Raw genomic sequence first — 23,942 nt, forward strand, 5'->3', positions numbered from 1 at the left:
CCGAGCCGTAAATAACCTGGCGTTACTTTCGAGCGCCAGCCTCAGTACTCAGCATGTCAGGTCAGTTCTAGTGAAAAGCACTTTGATTTTTTTCTTTAAATCTTTACCTTTAAAGAAAAGTTCACATTGTACAGCAGGTTTAAAGAGGCAGCAGAGAACTGCTGTGCAGAAATGGGAGCTGGGTGTTCCTTGTTTCAACAAAGGGACTTTTAAAAGGAGAGACTTCACAGAGTCTGAACTAGGCTTTGAAGTCAACCATCCACAGAGATGGATCCAGAGGGACATCCATTTGAGCCCTCTCGGTATTGCTTTCGCTGCCTGAATAGAGAGCAAACGAGGATGTATCAATATGCCAGCGGAAGGGATTTTGGGCGTTCTCACCGATGCAAGGTTAGGGCATGGTGCGGCTGTGAGACCTTATCTACACCAGTTGTGGTTGCTCTGCGGACACAGCTTAAATAGATGCTCTTTCCACAGAGACGGCGCAGTTTCCTGCAGGATGTTCCCTAGCGGGGCGGCTGGGGAAGCTGACCTGCTGCAAATTTTGATTACAGTAGATTTGCCTGTCTGCCTGCATTCTATGGTAATGCCTCTACAGTGAGGGCAGAACCCAGGGAAAACCCACCACTTTGCAAGGAAGGAACTCTCGTCAAACTGTGCAAAACAGAGAGCCTTTTCTGGCCTCAGGTCATGCAGTGACTAGTGGCATTTTTGCAGGTTGCTGGCAGTCTCCCCAGACTGTAGCCCACTGACACCCACCTCTGGTTAACAAAAGCTTAGACAGAAAAATGTAATGGCTAAACCGGCAGAAATTATGTCTCAAACAATTTGCTGATTTCTCAGCCAGGTCATGTCCAACACGGGCCCTGTACAGGGACAACTAGTTTAAACACTTTTTCTAGCTTCATTATTGCATTTGGTTGTTGCTGTTAGGTAATTAGCATAGCTCTCCCAGGCTGGTGACACGGGTGTTCCCTGATTGAGGGACGCAGGGACTGGGTTCCCAGAGCATTAAGACATGATGATGCTTGTATTGCCGCCTTGCAAAAAGGAGTTGCATCATGATGCAAGACTCATAATCTCACATCTTTAGGTCCTTTACACCACAAGGGCTGGGCTTGGTTGTGGATGTTTAGGTGCACACTCTGAACTTTCACTTAGGCCTCTTGACTGTCCTAATTAACTCAGACTCTAATAGGGGATCCTCTCTTAGCTCAAAGACTCTCAGTGCCAGTATTTATCAACTTGCTACAGTCAAACTGAATGGTCTAAACCTGTATTTCCCAGATCTTCTTCACCGGTAGTGGTATTTCTGCACTGTAGGGACTCCCGCCTGCAACGGGTGGATCTGCTGTATTATCTTTCACTAGGACCTTCTGGACCCCAAGCCTCACCCCAGGGATTTGTTCTGGGTGGTCAATCACGTAAGGGATCTGGGATTGTTGACCCTGGAAAATCTGAGAAATATGAAGAAAGCTAGGAGAGAAGTTTCTTCACAGGGGATGAAGCTGAGAAGTTGGCTGTCCCTGGTAACTGTAGCCAGCCTGCTGTAAACGTGACACAGGATAGACCTGGGCAGCTAAAGCAGTCTTACAGCCAGTGCCAGACTGAACAGGGCCTTAAAAACATCATGAAATCACCTTTGCTGAACCCCTTACATCCTGGTCCATCTCCAGAGCCCCACTACTGAATCCACCTCCTGGTGCCTACTTCACCAGTTCTTGTACTATTCCAGAGCCTTCCTGGACCCCTTTAACATTTTTTCAATGGTAAAACTACTTTTAATGTTTGCGCTACCATGCAATGAAACAGTCCCCTTCCTCTCCCTTGCCCTTGCTGGTGTCTGTACTAGTGTTTCCTTTTGCCCTCAGTATGGGCGTTTTAACCCATGCTGAACCTGGATGAGTGTGGTATTTGCATTCTGGCTATTGGAACTATCTCTGTAATTTCCATTTGCAAATCACAATCCTCACTCTAAATTGCAGTGTGGGTCTGCTCTTAAAGAGTTGTTACATCCCATCCCAGAGGCACCCAGACTTTCTGGGTGAAGGGATATTATAACTGCAACAAGCTGTTAAGAGGTAGCTATCACTTTTGAGCAATTAATAGTTTGCAAAATTCCTTTGAGACCCATCTTAATTAAAAAGTACTATAAAATTATAATGTTGTTATCACTACCTTCCAGCCATCACCTGAATCTTTTTTCTTATTATCTTTCTTTTAAAGCCCCTTGTATTTGGGAGTGTCCACATGGCTGTAAATGGTCTGCTCTTCTCAAAACAATCCTTCCAATCCTTCTCTGATGATTTCACTCACATTCTTGTCATAAGATAGTCCAGATATTTAGGGTCAAGGAGGGAAACAAGACCTCCCACTGCTCAGGAGATGTGCCCTTAACCTTGCTAGCAATTAATGCCATCTGGATGTAGCTCTGTGGCTCAAGGAAACAACTTGCATTATAATTTCTCCCGTTGGTTGCGGCAGTGCAATGGATATTTGGGTCTAAAATGCTTTTTATCTCATTGCATTTCCCTGCTGTGCAAAGATGGTTGTGCACCTCTGCATCTTGATGCAGAGGACATCTTACAGTGCACATGAGAATGGAAAAAAGCATGCACTGCTCCAAGTCACTGTCTTGAAAATGTGAAAACTATAGTATCAAGCTCATGCCTCTCTTGATCAGTAGTAGACCAAATTTTCTCATCTTGATAGCCATATGGTTTCCTGATGATCCTGTACTGCAAAACCCTTCTGTGTCTGCCCTGAACCCCTGTAGCATATGACCTTCAGCTCACGACAGCATTCAGTTGACTACTGAAGACTGTCAGGGTGTATGGATAATATTTAGAGGGCCAGTGCTCTCCCAGCTCTCAAGAAACAAGGACAATCACAATGACAAAGTGAGGGTGCAGCTCTTCTGGCATTGAGGTACCTTTGAGTACATTTGCCTTCTGTGTTCCCCCTTTCTTCTGTTTCATAAAGCAATAGAACAACTACCAAATTGTTTTCCCTCTATAAATAGAGATTTTCTAAATTGGAACAGCAAAAGTCAATGGCTCTGGGATGCAGCTGTGCTTGATTCAAGCTCAAGAGGATGCTCAGACACTATGGTGACTGGCACCAAGACAAGAGCCCTGATTTCCTTGGTCTGAGCTGGTTGACAGCTTGTTGCCTGCTCTTCATTGTGCGATGCTGGTTTCTACTGGAATGGGGAATTGAAAACTTTTAAACTCCCACCTCAATGGCAACTATGATGACAAGAGAAGACCCAGGTTTTCATGTTGTATTATGTTCTTGGATGCGTGACAAAGCAGTGAGAACTACACCTTGTGCTTTAACGGCAAGGAAACCTCATGTGTTAGTTGTGGTGGGAGTGGGCTGATCCATCCCTCGTCTCTCCTGCCTCTAACTGTTGGCCTAAATGTAAGTGCTTTTGGGTGATACATCCATTTGCCAAAGGATCCCACACGCATGAACAGTGGGTTTTCAGAACTTTTCTAATGTGACATAGGTCAGCTGTGGAATACATGTCATTTCTGCCATCCGCCTAGCTCCTAACCAGCTCTGCGGGTGACTGTTCCAGCAGATTGCCTGTAGTGACAGCTGGCTCTGACCAACCTGTACACACATGAAACACAGAAAGATCTTGAAATGCGTAAACAAAGGCTTTGTCATGATCTGTTGGGCAGGGAGGTGGTTGAATAGGAATGACCGAGGGAGGTGCGGCCCAGAGTTAACGGCGCAAGGCATTACTGCACAGCCAGGTCCCGGTCTGGTCCAGGGGCACGGCACGCACGCCAGCCGGCGTGTCACACCAGTGCGCGGCTGCCCAGCCCTCCGCGGGCTCCGCTTCTGTGAGCTGCCTCGCATGCAATTGTCTGGTCTGGGCTTCTCTGGGAAGCCAGTGCAAAACGAAATGCAAATGAATCCCGGTGAAATTGCTGATCTAAGCCAAGCATGGTTGACTACACCTCTTCCCTCCTCCTGTTTTTTTTTTATTTTTTCCAAGCATTCCCCAGCTTCATCATAACATGAAAGCTCTCAATTCAGAGCAAATTAATCCACAATCCTGTCTAAACACAATTCCTGCCGGAGGCATCGTCCTCTTGTTGCAACACTCGTCAAACGTCATTCCATAATTACATTAAAACTGTTATTGCTGCAGAGGCACACCCTGGGATGGGCCCTTCACTGCATACACAGCTGAATTTTGAAACAGGCCTCTTCCCCCTCCAGCTAATGACTCTAATGTGATTAAAAGCGGCACCATGACGGTAGCCTAGTAGGTGGGTGCTTCTGCTGCTGTCTTTGCTGAGGGAGCTGAATCGCTTGACCCAGCCAGGAGCTCTGGGATCTTGTCCAGTGTCAGCACATGATCTCCATTTCAAGCAGTGCCAGGAACCTGTACCTCCCAGCTGTTATTGTTCAGGGCCAAGCGCGTAAGTGGAAGCACAGCGCCTCTTTGAAGCAGGCCACCCTCAGCCCCAGGTTCATGAGACTCCCTTCTTCTCGCAGGCTGAGCTTTCACTGCAGAAAGAGCAACTGCAGCTGAAGATCATTGAGGTAGAAGATGAAATGGATAAGTGGCAGAAGGAGAGGGACCGTATCAAGGTGCGTACAGGATATTATTTTAAGTTCACTTCTCTGGCTCTCCTGTGTCTGCCACTTCCCAACCCCCACTCTCTCACATGCCTATCCTCCTTTCCTCAGTTTCTCTGACATATCCAGCTCTTACTCCATCCCTTACCCAGCGTCTATCTCATCACTCTCCAAAACTGACTCATGTCAAATCTTGGAAACAACAACTCCCACTGGAGTCATCCCGCAGCGTACCCTGCAGGGCATCAGTGAGAGGCAGCACAGCCTTGTTGCAAAGGGATCCAGGGCACCTCCCTGCTTCGGGTCCCTTACAGCTCTTCAGCCACCAGTAGCCAAGCTGATTCGGAAACAAAGGTGTGCTGCTTTTTTTCCTGCTAGACCACACACAAAAATAAACTCCAGAAGGGCTCTGGATTGCCCAGAGATAAAGCAATAGGAACAGATGCACCAACAAACATCTTTATAGTGGAACAGCTTATTTCCATACTGATGTAGGGCTCCTTTATAATTCTTTCACCACACTAAGGATGAGAATACAGTAATGGCGTTATTTATTTTTTTCATTTATACCCTAACTGAATAGAACAGTGAAAACACTATTTGGAGACACCCCAGAAAATTTGCATGATATTAATAGGCAAAGCCATTCTTCTCCCTTTTATGTGGTACATGTACATTGGCTTGCCAGTTCTGCTTTTCGTCTTCTTTATTATTATTATTATTATTACTATTATTATTATTATTGGAAATCTGACCTAGAAATTTTAACTCTGAATATAGTTACATCCACAGTCCTTCAGAGGGACCTAGAGGTCAGGTTTGTAAAAAGTGTTTCAGCACCTTTCATCCTTTGAAATGGTGGGAATCTGGTCCTCAAATTCTTGAGGAGCCAGAACTATGATTTAGAATGTTAAACAGTGGTTTTAAACATCACTTAAGAGCGCAGTTCATTAATTGAAATAAAAGATATGCTTTTTTAATCAGGAAGACAGCATGCCCTTTAGATTGCACACACACAATTATTGCAAGAATACATATGACTTTTCTTGGCACAACTTTTCTGGTGCTAAGACTTATGTACCCAGAGTCCCCACAGTCACAGTCCAAGTGCTGAGAATGCTTGAACGTATCCCCCTCTATTCCCTATCAGCAAATGACTCACTGAGAAGTTTAATATTTTATTTCTTCTGTATCTTTCCTGCTGCCTCCTCTCTCTGCTCCTTCCCTTTGCAGAACTACACCACCAACGAGAAAGCCACAGTGGACCAGCATTTCAAAGAGCTGATCCGTGACCTGGAGAGGCAGAGGGATGAAGTGAAGGCTGCCCTGGACCAGAGGGAAAAGATTGCTTCAGAGAACGTGAAAGAAATTGTGGATGAGCTGGAAGAGAGGGCAAAGCTTCTGCGGGAGGATAAGGAGAACAGGGAGCAGATCCACCAGATCAGTGACTCCGTGCTCTTCCTGCAGGTAACTGAGATCTCATTTTCCTTTCCTTTTTTTCCCATGAGGACAAGAATTGTCCCAAACACAAATCCCAATTTGATGCAAAATGCATTAACCTTCTCCAGTTCAGTGCATCGCATGGCAGGAACCAACCTTGACATCTGAAGCTGTCTCTGCTCTAACAGGTGAAGAACTTAGGTGTTCCAATGCCTGGTTATTTTTTGTAGATGGCTACAGTTCATGGGCAGAAAATTCATCTGCCTCCTGCATCTTCAATGTTCTGGTTTGGACTTCATACTATTTGGACCCTAACATTAGCCAGTTCCCTAGGATCTAGCCTCCATCTCTTATGTTCCTCAGTAACATCTCCTCCCTTCTTTTTTGGCAGGAGTTTGGGGCTTTGATGCGGAATTATGTCCCCCCTCCATCTCTCCCAACATACAGTGTGCTGCTTGAAGGGGAGAGCATGAGCCCATCTATGGGACTCCTCAGAGATGACCTCCTAAACGTCTGCATGAGGCATGTGGAGAAGATCTGCAAGGCAGACCTTGGCCGCAACTTCATAGAGAGGAACCACATGGAGAATGGTAGAGTATCTGAGATCTGCTCCTTCCCTGCCTCCCTCAGCAAAGCCTAGCGCAGAGTCAGAGGAGATGAAGTGTGATGAGTGTCCTCTCACAGAGGAGAAAGTAAGCAAGGACCTAGGGAAAGTAGGAGAAACACTACCTGTAGCTGGAATTCACTCTGGAACATCAGAGCTGTCCTACCAGACCTATGTGGGGATGGAGCCAGCTGAACCACCAGTGATTTAAAGTATCTTGTGTGTAGGGTACCCAGGAGCCCAAACTACTCCTGCTTTCCTGAGTGCTGTTTTGTGTTATGGCTTCGCAATGTTTAATCAGTTCAGCCACCTCCTGTGTGGGACTTCAGAGGAACACTTCTCTTTGGGGTCGAGAACGGTGACCCTCCCCTCCTGTGAGAGGTCGGCAGGGACACTGCCATGCAGGAGGCTCCAAGAAGCCCCTGCAAGTTCAGCACAACATTTCTACGTGGCAGACTGACTGCACAGATACACCAAGGCAACTCAGTGGCTTGCTAGGTAAATTGAGAAGGCAGTGGCAGAAATGTGCATGTAGCCACCCCAGTATGGCAAGTTTGAAATCCTGTCATTAGCCTATTTGTACAGCTTCAGGTAGCACGTGTGCTGTACTGCATGACATACCCTTTCACAACAGCCCATTTTGGCCGCTGCCTGCCTGGCTGGAACATGAAATACACTGCAAGCGCCTGTCACTGAAAATCTAATAACATATTTTCCAAGTAAAAAAGTCTCCATTTTGGAGTTCAGGTTAAGCTGCAACTGAAACCAGCATAACTCACTCTGCTCATACTCTCCGCATCCCACTAGGGAAGCTTTGCTTCCCTCCTGCCCTGAGCCAGGGTGTTCAAGGGACATGCAGTGCCAAATGGTCCCCGCACCTCAGTGATGTTTAAGAATGGGTGATCTCTCTTACGTGAATAGAGAGGTCATGGTCCATACCACAGCACTGCAAGGAATCTCCCAAGTTTTAGAACCCACTTACTTCCTGCATCTCCAAATTAGTTCTGCAGAAAGGACTTGTTTTGCATCAAGCTCACACATAAGAGTAGCTGGACAGGGCACCAGGATGGGACTCCACAACCAAGGTTCACTTCCCAGCTCTCCCACAAATAGCCTTTATACCCTTGGGCAGGTTACTTAATCCCATGAAATGACCTCTTGCACTAAGAATAATAGGGATCGAAATCAATAGTTACCTCATCAGGCTGCTATAACGATATAATCTATTAATAATTGTGGAACCCTAGATACCAGAACAATAAAGGTCAAGAAGCTGGATAGGTAATGTGAGGACAAATTGCACCCTGCTGTTTAGGAGGATGTGTAACTCAAAAAGATGCAGGAATAATCTCAAGTCCAGTTCATACGACATTAGCAGCTGAGGAACTCGGCCAGAAATCTGCAAGATCACTGTTATTTCATTCAAATTCACAGTACTCACTAGACATTCCTTCCATATTAATACACCACCTTTTTCCTGGGCAACAGCTGTGCAAATCACTTCCAGAAAAGACAGATCCACATTACAAGATGATATGATAAAGGAGGAGGGGGAGAAATGATACCCCCCCCCCAAAAAAAAAAAACAACAAACAACCCAGTTAAAAAGCAGCTCATGGAAAAGATGCATTGAGGTCAGAACAACATGGGCTCAGTTACTGGTCAACAAGCTAATGATTTTCAGAGCCTGGGTTTTGTGAATCAGCCTGTCTGGCATTCATAATCTAAAGCAATAAGAATGAAGGTGACATGGGACCAGAGCACATTTAAATCTGTTATGAGAATCACTAGTATTCATCCTGTGGCAGCCTGCTGCCTTCCTGCATTATGGAGAGAAGTCCCAGGCCCCCAGGAGCCTGCACTGGAAACGGCTCAGCGATGTTTATCTAGCGCCATCATTCTCCATTAGACATGAATGAGATGGACCAGAGATGTCTGGTCCAGAGAACCAACCTTTCAGAACAGTCAGGAATCATATTCAGTGCTCACGATGCCTAGCTAGAGCCAGATTTTTCAACTCTTCCTTCCCTTAACGAAGTACCAGAAATGGAATGCTGTTTGCCTTCCAGCTTTTAACACTGCAGCTACCTAGTCAGATTCTCAACACTCCATGTGCTGAGGTTTGCTGAGAAATTTGGCTGTGACTTAATACAAACAGATGACAAGCAGCTCAGATCCAAAAGAATTTTTGTACATTTTTCTTTCTTCTTCTTTGTTCACCTGGAGATTTGCAGCATTTCCCGACTCCGGATGGCGTAATGCCAAAGGGGTTTTGGATGCCTGACTACTCACAGCACTTGGTTCTGAAAACTAGATGAGTAGCATAAAAGCACTTTCCAGTAAAGTTACCATAACTTAGGAAGTTACTTTCCATCTGCTGAACTGTTTTTTGCCAGTCTTGGAGCAAATACATATTACCTGGCTACTTGCACAGCCCAGCGAGAGGATGCGTTATGTTCCGTTCTAGTAGCTCCGCATAAAGACTGGCTACTTCTGGATCACTTGATCCCTTTCAGTTAGGGTCCCCTCCATCTTACTGATGGAGAAGCCCTCAAGGGTACCTGAAATCCATGGGATTCAAGTGCCAAAACATTTCTGAGGGCAATAATTAACTACTGCCAGAAACCTGTGCACTTTCAGAAACTTTACCAAGGATTTAATGGACACGGTTGGAGCCTGCCTAATGACAAGAACACAGTGGTAGCCACTCAGTTGGGAAATATTATTTAAGGTGAGTCTCAGAAACTTCAGAGGTCTCCGTTTTTCAAACTATAGTTACACTTGAAAGAGGACAGCACTCTACATCTAGTGACTGCAAGGAAATAACTCAACAATTACTTAATGGATTTAATTAACTCAGACTCCCCCTGAGTCATTGCAACAAATTCATTTGCAACCGGCTTCATCTTCTAGTGTAAAACACTTCCCAGGAAGAAATATTGTATTAATGGAATGAAACGTGCTTAATAGCAGACTCCAAAGGGAATCCACTTTCTTTTAGTTGTCATAACAGGTACCTACTTAGTAGTGTAGCAAGGAGGCAAATAATCAGAGAGCATCCAGGGAGTTTAAATAAGACAGAAATAAATTGGAGAAGTAACATAAAAGTTTGTTCAGTAACTTAAGAATCGAAGAATGGAACTATTTAAACACAGGAACCAAATTTACTTCCTTGTGGAGAACAACAGGCTAATATAACACTTGAGGCCTTAAAGGAAAGTATTTTTATGAGCAACTGCACTGACGGAGCATCATTTCCTGTGGGTCACTGTTGGAAAACCAAAACTGTGTTTATTATTTTATTTTATTTTATTGTAATTTTATATTAATTTATGATATATTTATATATACATATATATCTCTCTACACATGAAAATCTATAACATTAAATTATGACAGGCTGTGTAATACCTGGCAAGCGGGTAGGTTTCATCCACTTTGCATGAAGCCTGAATGAAATGCCCCGTCCAGAAGCCCAGGAAGCCAGAGCTGTTTGTAACTCAGGTTTAGCAGCTTGCTTTAAAAATGGAAGAAAACCCAATCCACTGGGCCCTCCCAACGCTGACTTCCTTGAGCTTTCTAACGCTTGCAGTTCACGACCTGCCGGCTGGAAGCCAGCGCTGTGCACAGGTTAAGCGCACAAAAGAAACCAAACCCAAACCACTGCTTTTGAAGTGGGATACATTTTTAGCCACACAGCAGTATTTTAGTAGGAAAATGCCTCAACTGTCAAGTCTCCCTATGGATTTTCAGGAGACAGGGTATCTACTGAATAGCCAGATGCTTCATCTGAGCGATGCCTCTGAGGGAGCTTGCTCTTCATCCCAGGCTGAACCTCTGGGCAGCCTCAGCACTGCTTTACCTCCCAGCCAAAGGGTCCCACAGAGGAATTAAAAATATAGAGGAACTTGTTTTCAAAGCCCATTTCTCCTGCAGCACCTGAGGAAGCAATTCCAATGTGTTACCCCCTTCCTTCCATCCTCCTCAAGGCCACTAAACTGCCTCCTCTAGCTCACGCCCTGCTCTGCTTCTCCAGGTGACCATCGGTACATGATGAACAACTATGAGTGGAACCAGCCTGACAACTTGAAGAGATTTTCCATGTTCCTGTCTCCCAAAGGTATGGCACCCTAATGGTGGTCAGGCTTCCCCCAAACACAGCATAGAAAAGGAACCTCATGAATGATTTGTCCCAAAATTTGCTTTCCCCTGGACAAGATCCATTGTTTTGCATTCGTTTATACCGGGCCTTCTCTCCAGCCTACAGAGCTTTGAGGTTTTGCCTTTTCATCTCACACAAGGCGGCAAAGATGCTCAACTCTATGGGGGAGAGCTGGAGAGATGGGACTCTTTCAGAGGGTGGTTTGTGAATATAGGGGAAGTTTAACATGTGTTACTAGTTTGCGGTCACTGTTGCTCTCCATCAGAAGCTTATACCACTGTGCTATCAAGTGTGAAAGCTACACTGGGCTTGCCCTGCATTAGGATTTATTTTCACCAGAAAATATACTTTTTCCCTACAGGGAAATGATAGAAGAAATGAGGAATGTATCCTAAAAAAGCAGGAGTCTGGAGTTCCTTTCTGAGCTCTGACACTGGCAACAAGAGCCCTGGTGATATGCTTATGTCCCAGTTGTTACATGAACACTACAAGATGAGTCTTTGGGGTGAATAACTGTTTTCAACGCATCCAGTTGTAAAATAGCAGTTGTCTATTTCTAAATTAGTCTCAGGACCTCCAGCGTGAGGAGTGCTAAAAGCCTAGGCAAGGCAATGCCTGTAGAAAAAAAAGAACAGAAACGGTGGAACAAAATAAATAACCAAATTTCCTCTGGTCCCTGGAGAGCAAGGCCCTGCCTGGATTTTCCAGGTGTTTACAGCTGCTGTTCTGCAAAGCCAGATGGTGGGCAGGGCGAAGGGATATGCAGCAATTAGTGGTGGCACTCCCCGCAGGCGTGTTTGAAGTGCGGTGTTGCCTGCCTGCTCTGTCGTTAGGGTTTCATGGGGATAACCCAGCTCCCAACACTGAGCCCTTTGTCTGGATTTCCACTTTGCCCTTCTGCTCCGTTCCCAGCCCACGCCTGGCACTCGCTGGCAGCCCTGCCAGGCGCCGTGGGGGCGAGGATGCCCTTTGGAGCAGATACCAGGGGCAGAGGCAACATTCCCCATCCAGCGTCAGCAAGCCTTTTTCAGGACTGCCTCCTGCAAGGCCCCCCAAGTCAGGGGGCAGCCTTTTCCTCCGAGGCTGCAGAGGGGCATTTTGTTGGTGGTGGGTTCATTTCGCACAGAGCCTGTCTGCAAATGCCGCCCGGACGGTTATAGCTGCGGTTCTGCCCCAGATGCTTCAGGGCTCTACAGGCTCTGTGCTGTCAGGGAAACAGATGCTCTGCTAAGCAGAGCTGCTGGTGCTGCGGAGAGACCACAGATCCCACATCCAAAACTCTTTTCCACCTTAAGGGGTGGTTGAAAGTTCTAAAATTGCATGGGCTGAACCCATCTCTACCCAAAACGGGGGGCTTCGGGTTCAGCTGGAAGCGGCCCAACATGCATTGGAAGAGCGCGCGGTGGAGTGATGGGAGGAACACAGCGGGCAGTGCCGTTCTGCCATCACCGCTGCCATGTGTGTCTGGGGCAGGGCTGGAACCTGGTGTGGCACAGTGAAGGGAAAAGCCATTTGCTGCAGTGCGTGGTGTGGCTGAAGCGGGCTGCGCACTCTGTGCTGCTCGCTCCAGCACAGTCAGGGCTGTAGTGCCTGGAATTCCCTTTGCTCCTCTCTACAGGATCAGTTGCTGAGACCCGGGAGCAGTGGCTTCATGGCTACCCACTGGGATCCAGCATCCCAACCTCCTGAAGGATCAGGAGACAGGAGGGATCAACAGGGACTGCTTATTTAGTTATATTTACATGTTATATTATAAGATGCAGGGCTTCTTATTTAGTGCTGTTTATTGTACCCAGTGGGGCCACTTGCAGGACACGGTCAGCTACTGAGTAGCGTGAGGGTTGCACAGCGGCTGGCGGTTCAGTGCCCCACTGCTTCCTGCAATGGACTTTCAAATGTGCAAAACCGGGGCAGCCTTTGTTCCGCCTACACATCTCCATTTTCCTGAGAGCACAGACATGTTGCCTTCCAAAACTACTCATTCTGTATTTTCTACCAACAAAGTTTCTTTGTCCAAAAAACCTAAGCGTGTGATTGCACACAGTCTCGGCTGAGATGGGGATGGAACAGCACTGGATTCTTCGCCAGTGTGAGAGCTCAAGTATGACAGAAAGGAACCAGCTGCTGAAACCACACTGATGGGGACTTTGGGAACAGAATGAATCAGTAGGCAAAACAGGAGACATGACCCACTTAGCTTGTATGCTGGCTAGCAAAGGATTATCTGATGAATAATGCAATATACCCATAATCATTTAACTCTCTGGAGCTTTCTATGCTCTATCCATGTGTCATGTGGAAGTCCAGCACTGCCTCCAATTGCATCTTTTCTAAGGAATTCCATAAAATGAGAAGAAAAAAACCCAGAGGACCACCCTTTGCATTGCACAATGTGCACAGAATCCTTGAATGTCTCATGATAGTCTTGTAACACACCCTTTTCCTCACTAGGTTGGATCACTGCAAACTTTGCCTGAGGCCACAGTGGCAAGCCTGTTTGCTGTGTTGAGGAATGCTACCGAAGTAGTCAGTCCTCTGCGCTAATTGCAGTGGCCCATGCTAAGAAACTGCTTGGATTTGAGCTGAACCTACAGGTTTTTAAGCCCTGCTTAAATTCAAGGAGACTTGCTTTTGTCATTAAAGCCAGTATCATAGAGCATCTGCGTGCAGGGATGACATAATGAGGCAGAAGGGAGACATTAAAGGTTTCAAATGCTGCTGAAAAGATAGAGGAACAATCTGTTCAGCTGCTCAACACTCCTTTCTGTCCTCTTCCACTGAGCTTTCTTCTCCTGATGTTGCAAACAGTTTGGCCAAAGCCAGGAAGAGGTTGGAAAGATCATTTTGTGCCTTTGGAAGTCTTCGAATGAAGAGTAGAAGGGACTCAGGCACCCAGGGAGGGAGAGAGAACTGCTTAAACAGAAATATTGCTTAAATGGAAAAGCAGTCCACAGGATGGCAGCATAGCAGCTCAAAGGGCTCATCTTTTGCACTCTTCTGGGAGTCTGGTCTCTCACAGAAGGGGCACAGCAGCACTACTCTGCACCGCAGCGTGATGCCCCAGTGAAACCCTGGAGCACATGCCTGTCACAGTGGCTGAGACAACATGTACTTGAGCAAGAAATGTTCCTCTGCTTGTGTGTCTCAAGCTTGAAATCCAAGCCTCTGCTTGCAGATCTTTTTGCAGAATAGTCATGTTGAGTAGACAAACCTGACTTGGCAATTTAATGCAGGTAAAGCAGCTCTGTGGCAGTGAGTGAGCTGTGTTCTCTGAATGAGAAGTCTATGGGCCATTCCCTAGAACCCAGAGAAAAAAGACCAGGCTTTCCTCTGCTCCCTGCACCCAGACTTCTGGTTTGGGGCTGCTTCCAAATTGGTGGGGACTGTTTCATAGAGCAATGCCAGGCACAGGCCTTTGAGCCAGCTCATCAGGAGCCGACTGCTGAACTGGATGCTCTTGTTTTACAGCCAATTTCAACCCACGATCATGGGAATTTTCCTCCTTCCAAGCGACTGAGGAAACACTTGGTACGGGTAATTCCGACTTCAGTTTGAAAGGATCTAACCCCCCGTGCCACAGCTTTCTAGCTGGCTAACCAACCTTTTCTGCTTCTCCTCTCAGCTGGCCTGTCACCTGTCAATCACTGTCTCAGAACCATCTCTTTAGATGGGTTATCAGCACCGTCTGCATACACCCAAGGCCAGAGTCTCACTGCTGTAGGTGCTGTGTATATAGGAGGGAAAGGCATCCCTGGTCCTCATTGTTCAGACAGTGAGAGAAGAAGATGGAAAACATAGGTGCCAATTTGCAAAGATCCTGAGATACCAAACCAACTGCAATCGACAGGAGTGCCAACATCATCCAAGGCAATCTCTGGAGGTTGTGGCAGTACCAGGAACGGACTCCAAATACCCGCAGCCAGTGTCAGAAGCACAAGGCTGCTCTTCTCCATCACAAATACACCTTTTACTGAGCTCATAAGTTCTCAAAGGCAGAGCCTGCCTGATGTTCACTGTCTGTACAGCACCAGCACAATGGAGAGGGGGTGCTTTGAGCTAGTGTACTGAGAACCAGCAGCAGCAAGCCATGCCTTTTCTTCCCAGACCCCCACCTGCCTTTTTCTCGCCTGTGTTTTCTTACTTTGCTTCGTTCAGGCTCAGAGGGTCCTGCCGTGCCTTTCACTCAGAGGCAGCCCTCGAGCATCCCTGGCCACTCTACCTGGGGGAGCTCTGGTGACTCACAGCCACACCTAAGTCATTCTTGCTTTGATGCCACAGGCAGGGCTGTCTCCCTCTCATCATCTCTGCTCTCAGATTCATTCTGGCAGCCAGGGCCTGACCTTAAGGAGGCCAGGAGGGGAAGCCTTGCTTTAATTCCAATGGGCTTTGAATAAAGCCTCAGCTGCTTGGAGGCAAGGGAGCTTCGGCAGATATGTAGTTTTACCTCACTACTCCGGTCTCCGGAGATGCAGTTTACCTGTGAGGAAGCTGCTGCTCTTCAGTCACACCTGCACTCTGGGTCTCTCAAGAGAAAGGCTCTTCCCTGCCTGCCTGGAGCGTTGGGATCTCTGCACACTCGCACACTGTGTACACTGGGACCCCACAACTGATTGCTCTCAGTTGCCTTTTCTTACTAAGAGAAAAGGGACAAAGCTATTCATTCCCGGTTTCCCCTGAACGAGTCGAAGGTAGTTTTACAGGGTGTGTTGTGAAGAGCTTAGGCTTCCCCACTGCACCACGCAACACTGCGGAATAACACAACCTCTTCTATCTTCCAGTAGGCAATGGCACTAAGCTGCCTTTTCAGTTCTCCTCGGTGGGACAGAATCCGCCTGGTGACTTCAGCAAACAGTCTGACGGGAGCCTCTTCACTAAGACCGGTACTAGGCATTTAGTTTTTTCCCCTTCCTTCTGCCCTTTTTTAGGTGATAAGACATTTGATCCTGCTCTTGCTCCCCCAGAGAAGGCCTGGAGCAGCCCTACACCTGGCCCGTGTCTCCTGCCCGGACTGTCAGTCTCTTAGATACTCACACACATGAGCAACTTAGTCTGTTAAACCAGGGCAACGGGAGTTTATTAAAGAATATTAAAAAGTATTAAAAAATGAATAGTTGGAAGGGTTTTCACTTTCGTTTGCAATGGGTAGAAATGAGAATTTTAGATGATTTTAGAGGCATAGTGACTCTAAGGGAGAGGAAAGTACTAGGAAGTTACGTTCATGGCCATTTACCCCTCTAGCTTCATCAGTTTTAAAAAAAAACACAAACAGCTATTGTCCTGAAAAGATAATAGCCAATGAGCACAACTTTTTAAAAAAATGTGCACTACCTGCCTGTCCTCCTTCATCTGAACCAGAATCCCCCATTCACCATCTCATAAAGCTCTTTTGACTACACACTAGTTCAGGGGCACCAGAGGTGGAATACAAGAGCATCAGCACCTGTCAGGTGGAGTCAGGTCTGATTAATTTGTGAATGGGAGATGGTGGGGCAAGGCCATTGCCTGGTGGCACTGAAACTGCAGGGCTCATATTATTTTTGAATCAGAATGGAGCTGGTGTGGTAGAAGGGGGTTAGGGCTTATCACACTGCCTGAGGTACTGTCATTAATTTTCTGACATGAAACTCACGCCTCGGCTCTTTGTGCTAATTAAATAGCTTATAGTGTTCTTTGCAAGAGTCAGAATGCTTAGTTCAAGACTTGGCCTACATTTAATTGGACTGATTGCATTCCACCTCTCCACATTCCTCAGACATTTTAATTAGACAGACCTCCTTTACTCCCTTTTTCTAACTGATTGGGTGGTGGAATAGGCATCTGTCTGATGGCTGTTGTGTCCCACCCCAGAAATGCCTGCATTTCAGTGTTAAGCAATGCAATACTAATGATGTGGCACTTCCAGTCCTGCTACTTATCTTGGTGCTCGCAAGGGGAGATGGGGATGGTGGCTGGGACTGATCTATAACAGGCTGTTTTATGTTGTCACAGCTTACCCTTCAATAGTGAGACACCAGTCTGCAAAGGTGACGCCACAGACATGGAAATCCTCTAAGCAGTCCGTATTGGTAAGAAATATACCCTTGGTGTGAAAGCATGTGCGCAGCTTCAGCAGGAGAACTGTCTGTTCTAGGGATACCTGAGACTTCAAGATGAGGGCTTAAGTCCTTTGGAGATGGGAAAGTGAGAGCTTCAAGTCAACAGCTTCTATTAGTTTTTTCTGTGGTTAACTGCATCCACAGAGGGATGCAGATTAACACCTGCCCGCTGCTGCCACCTCCACAGCTCTGGGTTGTAGGAATAATCAATACTTCAAAATGACATTTTGAAAAGATTTTGCCCTCGTCTAAAATTTGATCCAGGCTTCTAGAAGCTATACAAATACAGGTAGCACGTGTGCTGCTATCTGTACTACTTTTCCTCCCTGCAGGGATATCATACACTCTTAGTAGTCTGTGACATTTAGAAGGCACAGATTGTGTAAATGACACCAAAGACAACCATATAAAAGTATCTTGCTAATTACATCCTACAGTGGGCAGATACAACATCAAAGATGAGGGGTCAGACTACGATCATAAATCCCTAGAACATCTGTAAGTCACTCATTTCACACTGCTAGCCCTAAACAGGTAAGGGTGCATTATAAGGGGCAGAGGAAAGTGATGTTTTAGGTCTTGTAATCTTAAATGTACAAGGTTACCAAACAGTTAATGCACAACCACAGAAACACTAAGTTAATCTATTTTTTTTAACATCCATTCACACTGTGCTGCCTTGAGATCTTGCATGATCTGAATTAAGATCGTCAAGTTTTTGCCCCCGTCTCCGCAGATGAAATCTATTTTTTGAATTCTGATTATACATCTGTGAAAGATTATTTACTGTTTCCTGGAAATAAGACTTGTAAGAAGCAGAGGGTCAAGAATAGAGAGTGTTCCTGCAATGAAGGAAGAAAGCAGAGGAAATGCATGACAGTTAGAAAGCGGCTGCCTAAGGACTGCAGCTGTACATCTCTGCTCAGTTTTCAAGGCCCCGCAAGGAAATGAATGCCTCTGAAAGGGATGTTCCTTGGCAGCCTGCATCACCTTCAGAAAACCCAGCCTTGAGTCTCTGAATGGGCTACAGCAAAACGTACCTCCTAGGAACAGCAGAGTTTTGCAGTATCTTCTGTCTTGTGTTTGATCGCCACCTTTCCAAAGGAGCATTGGCTTTATCATGTGTGCTCAGATGGAGAGTCTTCCCAGTGATTTTAGATACCAACCTGGCCTCCCTAATGGTCAGGGTATACTGGGGGAGTCTGGTCAGGAAAGTGGAGTCTCCGTTAGCCCTGGGCACTGGTGGATGTGAGTAGGGTGGTCTTAGCAATAAGCAACCCACTGCACCACAGTCAGTGCGCTGTGCTCCATGAACGCAGCCCGTGCTTTACCCATGGAGAAAGCCTGGGTAAATTCTCTCATGTGAAGTCACTGGTCTTTTTCTGTATCCCTTTCTCATGCATACACTTGTAGCGGCTATTTTATTTTTATAGCCTGTGTTCACCAGATAGCCCTGAACCTAACAATTGAGTTGATAAATATAAGCATTAAAAAGTCCCAAAATAGAAATGCACGCTGTGGACTGCAGCAGCTCTGCAGGAGCTTTTATGGTCTATTGGGCCAATAATCTAGCTTTTAAAATAGTCTTAAATATGTATTTAAGTAATACACACTCTAAAAGTTCTGTAAATATGGATTTTCACAAAGGACTATACTTTGAGTTTAAGGAGGAATGTTTTTTTAACCCACGGGGACTTCTTTAAAATTAAGCCCCCCTCTTCCACCTCTTAATTATATTGGAAATTAAAGCCATAAAATGAAAAGAATTTCAACAAAAGGGAACATTGAGCGGGAGGTATTGGGAGTCAGCACTGAGCAGCAAAATGGGTTGGGTTTGCTCTGCCCATGCTTCCAGTCCCCTGCCGTGCTTAATATTAACTAGCGTGCTGCACAGAAACGTACCGGCGTGTTCCTGTGAGGTCTCTCCCACCTTCTGCAAGTGAGATCTGGGCAGGGGATCAAACCTAAGACAGATCAGACGCTACAAAACCATGGTTGTTCCTGATTGCCTTGGTCACTGCTTCATTGGCATAAACGTGTTCTCATCCAGGCTAGAGATTTTGTCTCGAAGAGTGCAACCAGCTATCGCGGACAGCAAATTGGCTTTTTTGCATTTTGCAGTCATGCCATGCCGTCACCAGGTTGCACAACACAACTTTGCCACACGTTGCTTATTTGTAATGGTGCAGATTGGAATGAAATTCCAGGGGTAGGTCCTGATGAGAAGAAATGCAATTAGAGACGGCAGTAAACAGAGCTTCCATTTACACAAACGTTTAGCGCTGGGCTCTGCAACGTGTGGAGGCAGAAATAAACACTACACCATTGTGTGAGAATTTCCATGCGCAGGAGTTTTGCCTTGCCAGCCAAAGAGCACAAATAAACACCGTGCGATGTAGCTGATCGCTGGCATAACTGTGCACGGCTTTAAGTGTGAAAACTCCCAGGAGTTCTCAGGTTAGTGAGCAATTAAAAGACACTGACAGCAGCATAAAAATAAAGGTGACATTCCTCTTATCACAGAAACCTCTCATCAAGCCATGAGTCATAGTCTAGATTTTATATGATGCACAGACTCATTTGGCTCAGGAATGAGGTCCATGCAAAGCATAGCGTATATATCAAAAAGCAACACCATTTGCATTTGATCACTCCAGCACACCCAGCAGTGAAACAAGGTGGCGTTGCTCTGCAAGAGGCAAGGCTGAAGGTGTTAGGACAGGAGTATGTTAAGATATGTATGGTTGGGCTGCCTAGGAGGGTGAAGTATAGGCGGTCAGAAAAGGAAGGTAGGTCAAACTCACATGCCCCAAATTCTCCATTGCAGTCACATTACCGCCCCTTTTACGTCAACAAAGGCAATGGAGCCACTTCCAACGAGGCACCTTGATTCCTGAAGATTTAGGGAAGAGCTGGCAGCACTTGGAGTGAAGACTCAGCTGTGGATTTTCATGGATGTACCTGCTACTATATTAACCTTACTGCTCTAATCTCTGCCAGGGAGAGGGAAGGTGCAGAAGGGAATAGCCTTTACTAGAGGAAACAAGGACTTTTTCCAAATCACCTAATCAACTTGAAAGCTCCGCAGGCCTTAACAACGTAACCCCATCCTCTGCTGTGACCTCCTTATTCCCTCTCTGCTGATGCCCTTCCCTTTGCTTCTGCAGAGCAAGCTGCTCTGCTTCTCCCGGGAAGCATGGATGCTTGGGTAGCACCCCCCGCTCTGCTCTTCCAGCTGCCCCCTCATCCTGAGTGTGTGTGTATGACCATAGCTGTTAAGTCCTGGGGAAGGTCCCAAGCTGGGGGGGGAAGGGGGGCAAAGGTTTTCCTGGAACGGAGAGGTCCCAGCCAGCCACGGGGAGCAGTGACAGGCTAAAGCTCTTCCCACGCCTCTCTACCCTGTCACCCAGCCCTGCCTTGGATAGGGACACCAGCTCTCCCCGGGATGGCAGCCCGTGCCAGCAGCAGCACGCTTCCCGGGGTCCTTCGTCAGCTCAGCTCTGCTCCTGCTGCCTCCCCAAAGCCACCCGGCAGGACTGTTCAGAGCTGCTGCAGCCCAGGGGCAGCTGCTGGGGGAGGGCAGAGAGGCTTTCTATCCCACTGAAGTACCCCTCCAGCCACCTTTTCGAATTAAGAAATAAAAAGAAAATCCACCCTACTAATGTAAGATTGATTAGATGCCATAAGTGTTGGGGGCCTTTTTGTTTTCTGGTGGGTTTTTTAATTCCCCTAAACCAAAATTGATTTATATATTGTGGTTCAGGTATTTTTTTCTGCAATGGGCAATGAAAATCAGTACCATAGCTTTTTGCTCAGGATAATATTTTTTTGTTTGTCCCCTGGCTAGACGAATCATGTCAGCTCCCAGCCTGCAAACCAGCCAGGGCTGGTTAACCTTTCCGGGATCTCGCCGAGATTATTTTCCTTCCCCTTGGACAAAGTTAGGTCCACGCTATGCAGAAACCTCCCCAGGCCAGTGGATGGGAGCAGATGGCCCACTGCAGAACCAGAGCCCTCAAACCGCGATAAGCAGCTGCCGGAGAACCAACACCTGACAGCTGCTCTTCATGGCTTCCCCCCGCCCCCCTTCCCTACCCTCACATGCTTGCCATGCCTTGCTGAGAGGGGTCACACCTATCACTCCCTGAAGATTACTGTTTTGCTAATCCCTGTGCAAAGGTACTCGCTGCTTTTTAATCCGACACCTCAGACAAAACTTCCAAGGATGAAAGGTGTTTGCTCCAGAATACTTGAAATGGCATTTATTTTATAATTATTTTTTTTTTTCCTTGATGACCGGGGGGGAAGGGGACAGAGTAGTAGGGAAGGATGTGAAGAAAGGGAAACTAGGGTAGAGTTGCTAGGAAATAGACTGAGGGGTTTGAGTATGTGTGTGAAAGGATAAAATAAGTCCCCTCCGATGTCTCACTGTTTGTTTTGCCCCTGAGCAGGCGTCCAGCAATAACTTGGGTCCCTTATGTCCCAGTAAAAGCTTTCACCGCCTCCTCTCCATTTTCCAAAATGTGGGCATGATCCCTCCTCCTCCTCCAAAACTTGGATATTAAACCCCCTGCTTCTTTCCTGCCCTAAAGAAGGCCTGTGGGGTGTCAGGGGGTCTGCAGCCCCTCACCCAGCACACCAATGACCAGCCTGAGGGAGCAACATCCCCTTTCTCCCAGTGCCCACCCCCCCCCCCCCCCCAGCTCTGCCCTGCCCCACCTCTGCAGCCCCACAGCTGTTTGCTCCCCTTCCTCGCCTCACTTTAAGGGCCTCACTCAGACCTTGCTCACACAGCTTTTCACGCTCCGGCACCAGGACCGGAGCTGTTCCCCATCTGCGTTAGCCTGGAGGATGCCGGGTGTCCCCTCCCAGCCCCCTGGTCCCCCTGCAGCCCTCTGCCCTGCCGGAGGCCAGCGGGTCGGGGCACAGCTCGCAGTCCTGGGGGGCTAGCAGCGCGGCGTCGAGGTGTATTTTGCATGAACTGTTTTTATCGTGTTTGTCTTGATCAGCAAAGCAAGAGGAATTCCACCTCCTCAGACAGGACACGACTGCGCTGATGTAAATGAGGCCCTTCACGTGTGCAACATACTGCAGAAATAAAGGAGAAAGCTCCATGTCTGACCAAAAAACACTGGGAGCGAGGTCTGTCTTTGCTGTCTGTATGGTTGTAAGAGCCTCAGTGAGGTTAAGTCTCTTCAAAATATCCTTGATGCAAGCAAGGGGTTTGGAGAACCCTTTTCCCCAGCTCCCAGAAGCTTTCTTTTCACTGCTTTCTAGACATTTTCAGTCAAGGTTGTGCCAACCCAGAGAAAATTCCCACACCCTTGAAGGTCAAAGCCAGGCTGATGGATGCAATTCTAGTGTAATACCCTGAGACTACCCTGCAGATACGCCCAGCTAGGTCAGCCCACAAACACCGGTGCCACACAGATCCTGCCCTGGAAGGGCATTCCTAGAAACCCCTCAGCCTGTGGTTGATCATGATTTCGGTGCCTCTGCCCTGCCAGAGTTTAACTCGCCAGTTCCCACTGGGGGAAAGTGCTTGCTCACGTATGTGCTGGGCAAAATCAGCCTGGGCGAGTTCAGGCTGCAGCCCTGACCTGGTCTCCCCAGGAGGCTGGTTCTGGGCACCACTGGGACCCTCCACCCACCTGAAAACTCCTGGGGATATAGGTCCCCAGTTCTGCACGGCTCAGACTTCTTGCCTATATCATGGCTTCTCTTGTCTCCGAGGGAGAGACTAAACCCCTTGTGGGCTGCTAAAGATGTGGGTTCACGGAGACATGCATAGACGCAGCCCTGGCAGCCACTTAAGAGAGCGCTTGTACATGTGAATCTGTGGGGGTAAGAGCAGAAGCAGGCAAGGTTTATTCATTTGCCCTAGCTGCACTAAGTCAGGGAGCTTTCCAGAGGATGCCTGGCATATTTCTTCTGCCAGCTGTTGGGTACCAGCTATTTTTCCCCAGACATTGCTGCCAGTCATTCCTGAAGAGCAAGGATACTACCAATTCACTTGAGAAGCCAGTAAAACCTCCTTGTTTACCCCACATGGGAGTTGCCAGAGAACAGAGCTCAGCTCTTTCCCATCAATTCCACTCACTGCTTCCATTACTGTTATTACTGTGATTAAAAAGCAATCAAAGAGAAATCTTCTTCCTGTCCTGAAATTGCTGCAAACATCTCAGTTCCACCATTTAAGCATAAGAGCAAGTTACAAGCACGGTCTGCACTCCTGGACTCTTTGACACTAGGAAAAAAAATAATGGTGCTGATGGCCTGAGCAGTCAGAGGCAGCGAGCAGGACTGGCGGCACCGGCAGCGTGGGGATGGGGTGATGAGCTCAGGGCAGCATCGTGCCTGCTTCAGGTGTCGGGCCAGGGCAGCCCCAGCCACGCCGTGCTGAGCCCCGCTGGCTGGGAGCGCGCTCCAGGCTCCGTGCCGCTGCACACCGGCTCCTGGGCCAGGACAGCCGGCCCGGCTGAGCGAGGCAGGACTGCGCAGGCAGAGCAGGGGGGTGGATCTGGGGTCAGGGACTGCTCGGCTGCCCCTGCGCAGGCAGAGCGGAGGGGCTGGATCTGGGGTCAGGCATCAGCTCGCACCCCAAGGGGATCCCTGGAGGAGGCGCGGGGGTGATGGGGGTCTCTGATCCAGCCAGCAGCTGCAGAAGGGCAGGGGACGCTTGGGCACCCAAAGCTGGGCTGTCAGGGCCAAGCTCAATGACAGAATTTACCATCGTGACAGGCAGCTGTGACCCCCCTTCAGAGGGCCTGGATGCTCTGAAATCAAGAGTGCTCTTCTCCCTCTTTCACCTCCAGTAGTTTGCAATTTCCTTACAGTTTAAGCTTCTGGGTCTAGTTTCTTGGCCCAGAGGAGGCTGTTTCTCAGCACAGACTTTATTTGTAAACCCCCACCGCCTGGCAGAGCAACCCTAACGTCTCCCCGCCGCCCCCCCCACCACACCAGCTCCCCTGCCCCAGCCTGCTACTGTCCCCAGGCACCCCCAGCGCAGCCCACCACCGGCAGCCCGGGGGGCATCAGGCCA

At 47.6% G+C, this 23,942-nt stretch overlaps 1 protein-coding gene across 3 annotated transcripts in view; it reads left to right on the plus strand.

Annotated features, from left to right (window-relative positions):
• Positions 1–22,016, plus strand: part of TRIM29 (tripartite motif containing 29) — a 43,424-nt gene extending 21,408 nt beyond the window's left edge. Inside the window, exons 3-10 of one of the 3 annotated variants that reach the window (XM_037410057.1) lie at positions 4,516–4,611; positions 5,833–6,066; positions 6,431–6,629; positions 10,680–10,763; positions 14,274–14,333; positions 15,584–15,685; positions 16,794–16,870; positions 19,728–22,016. In XM_037410057.1, the coding sequence (XP_037265954.1) occupies positions 4,516–4,611; positions 5,833–6,066; positions 6,431–6,629; positions 10,680–10,763; positions 14,274–14,333; positions 15,584–15,685; positions 16,794–16,870; positions 19,728–19,790 (915 nt within the window). In that variant the 3' untranslated portion in view covers positions 19,791–22,016. The remainder of the gene's footprint in view (positions 1–4,515; positions 4,612–5,832; positions 6,067–6,430; positions 6,630–10,679; positions 10,764–14,273; positions 14,334–15,583; positions 15,686–16,793; positions 16,871–19,727) is intronic. The other 2 variants (XM_037410058.1, XM_037410059.1) reach the window with 2 other exon arrangements.
• The last annotated feature ends 1,926 nt before the right edge of the window (positions 22,017–23,942 follow it).

This window comes from Falco rusticolus, chromosome 16 (assembly GCF_015220075.1).
Source record: "Falco rusticolus isolate bFalRus1 chromosome 16, bFalRus1.pri, whole genome shotgun sequence".
Lineage (NCBI taxonomy): Eukaryota > Metazoa > Chordata > Aves > Falconiformes > Falconidae > Falco > Falco rusticolus.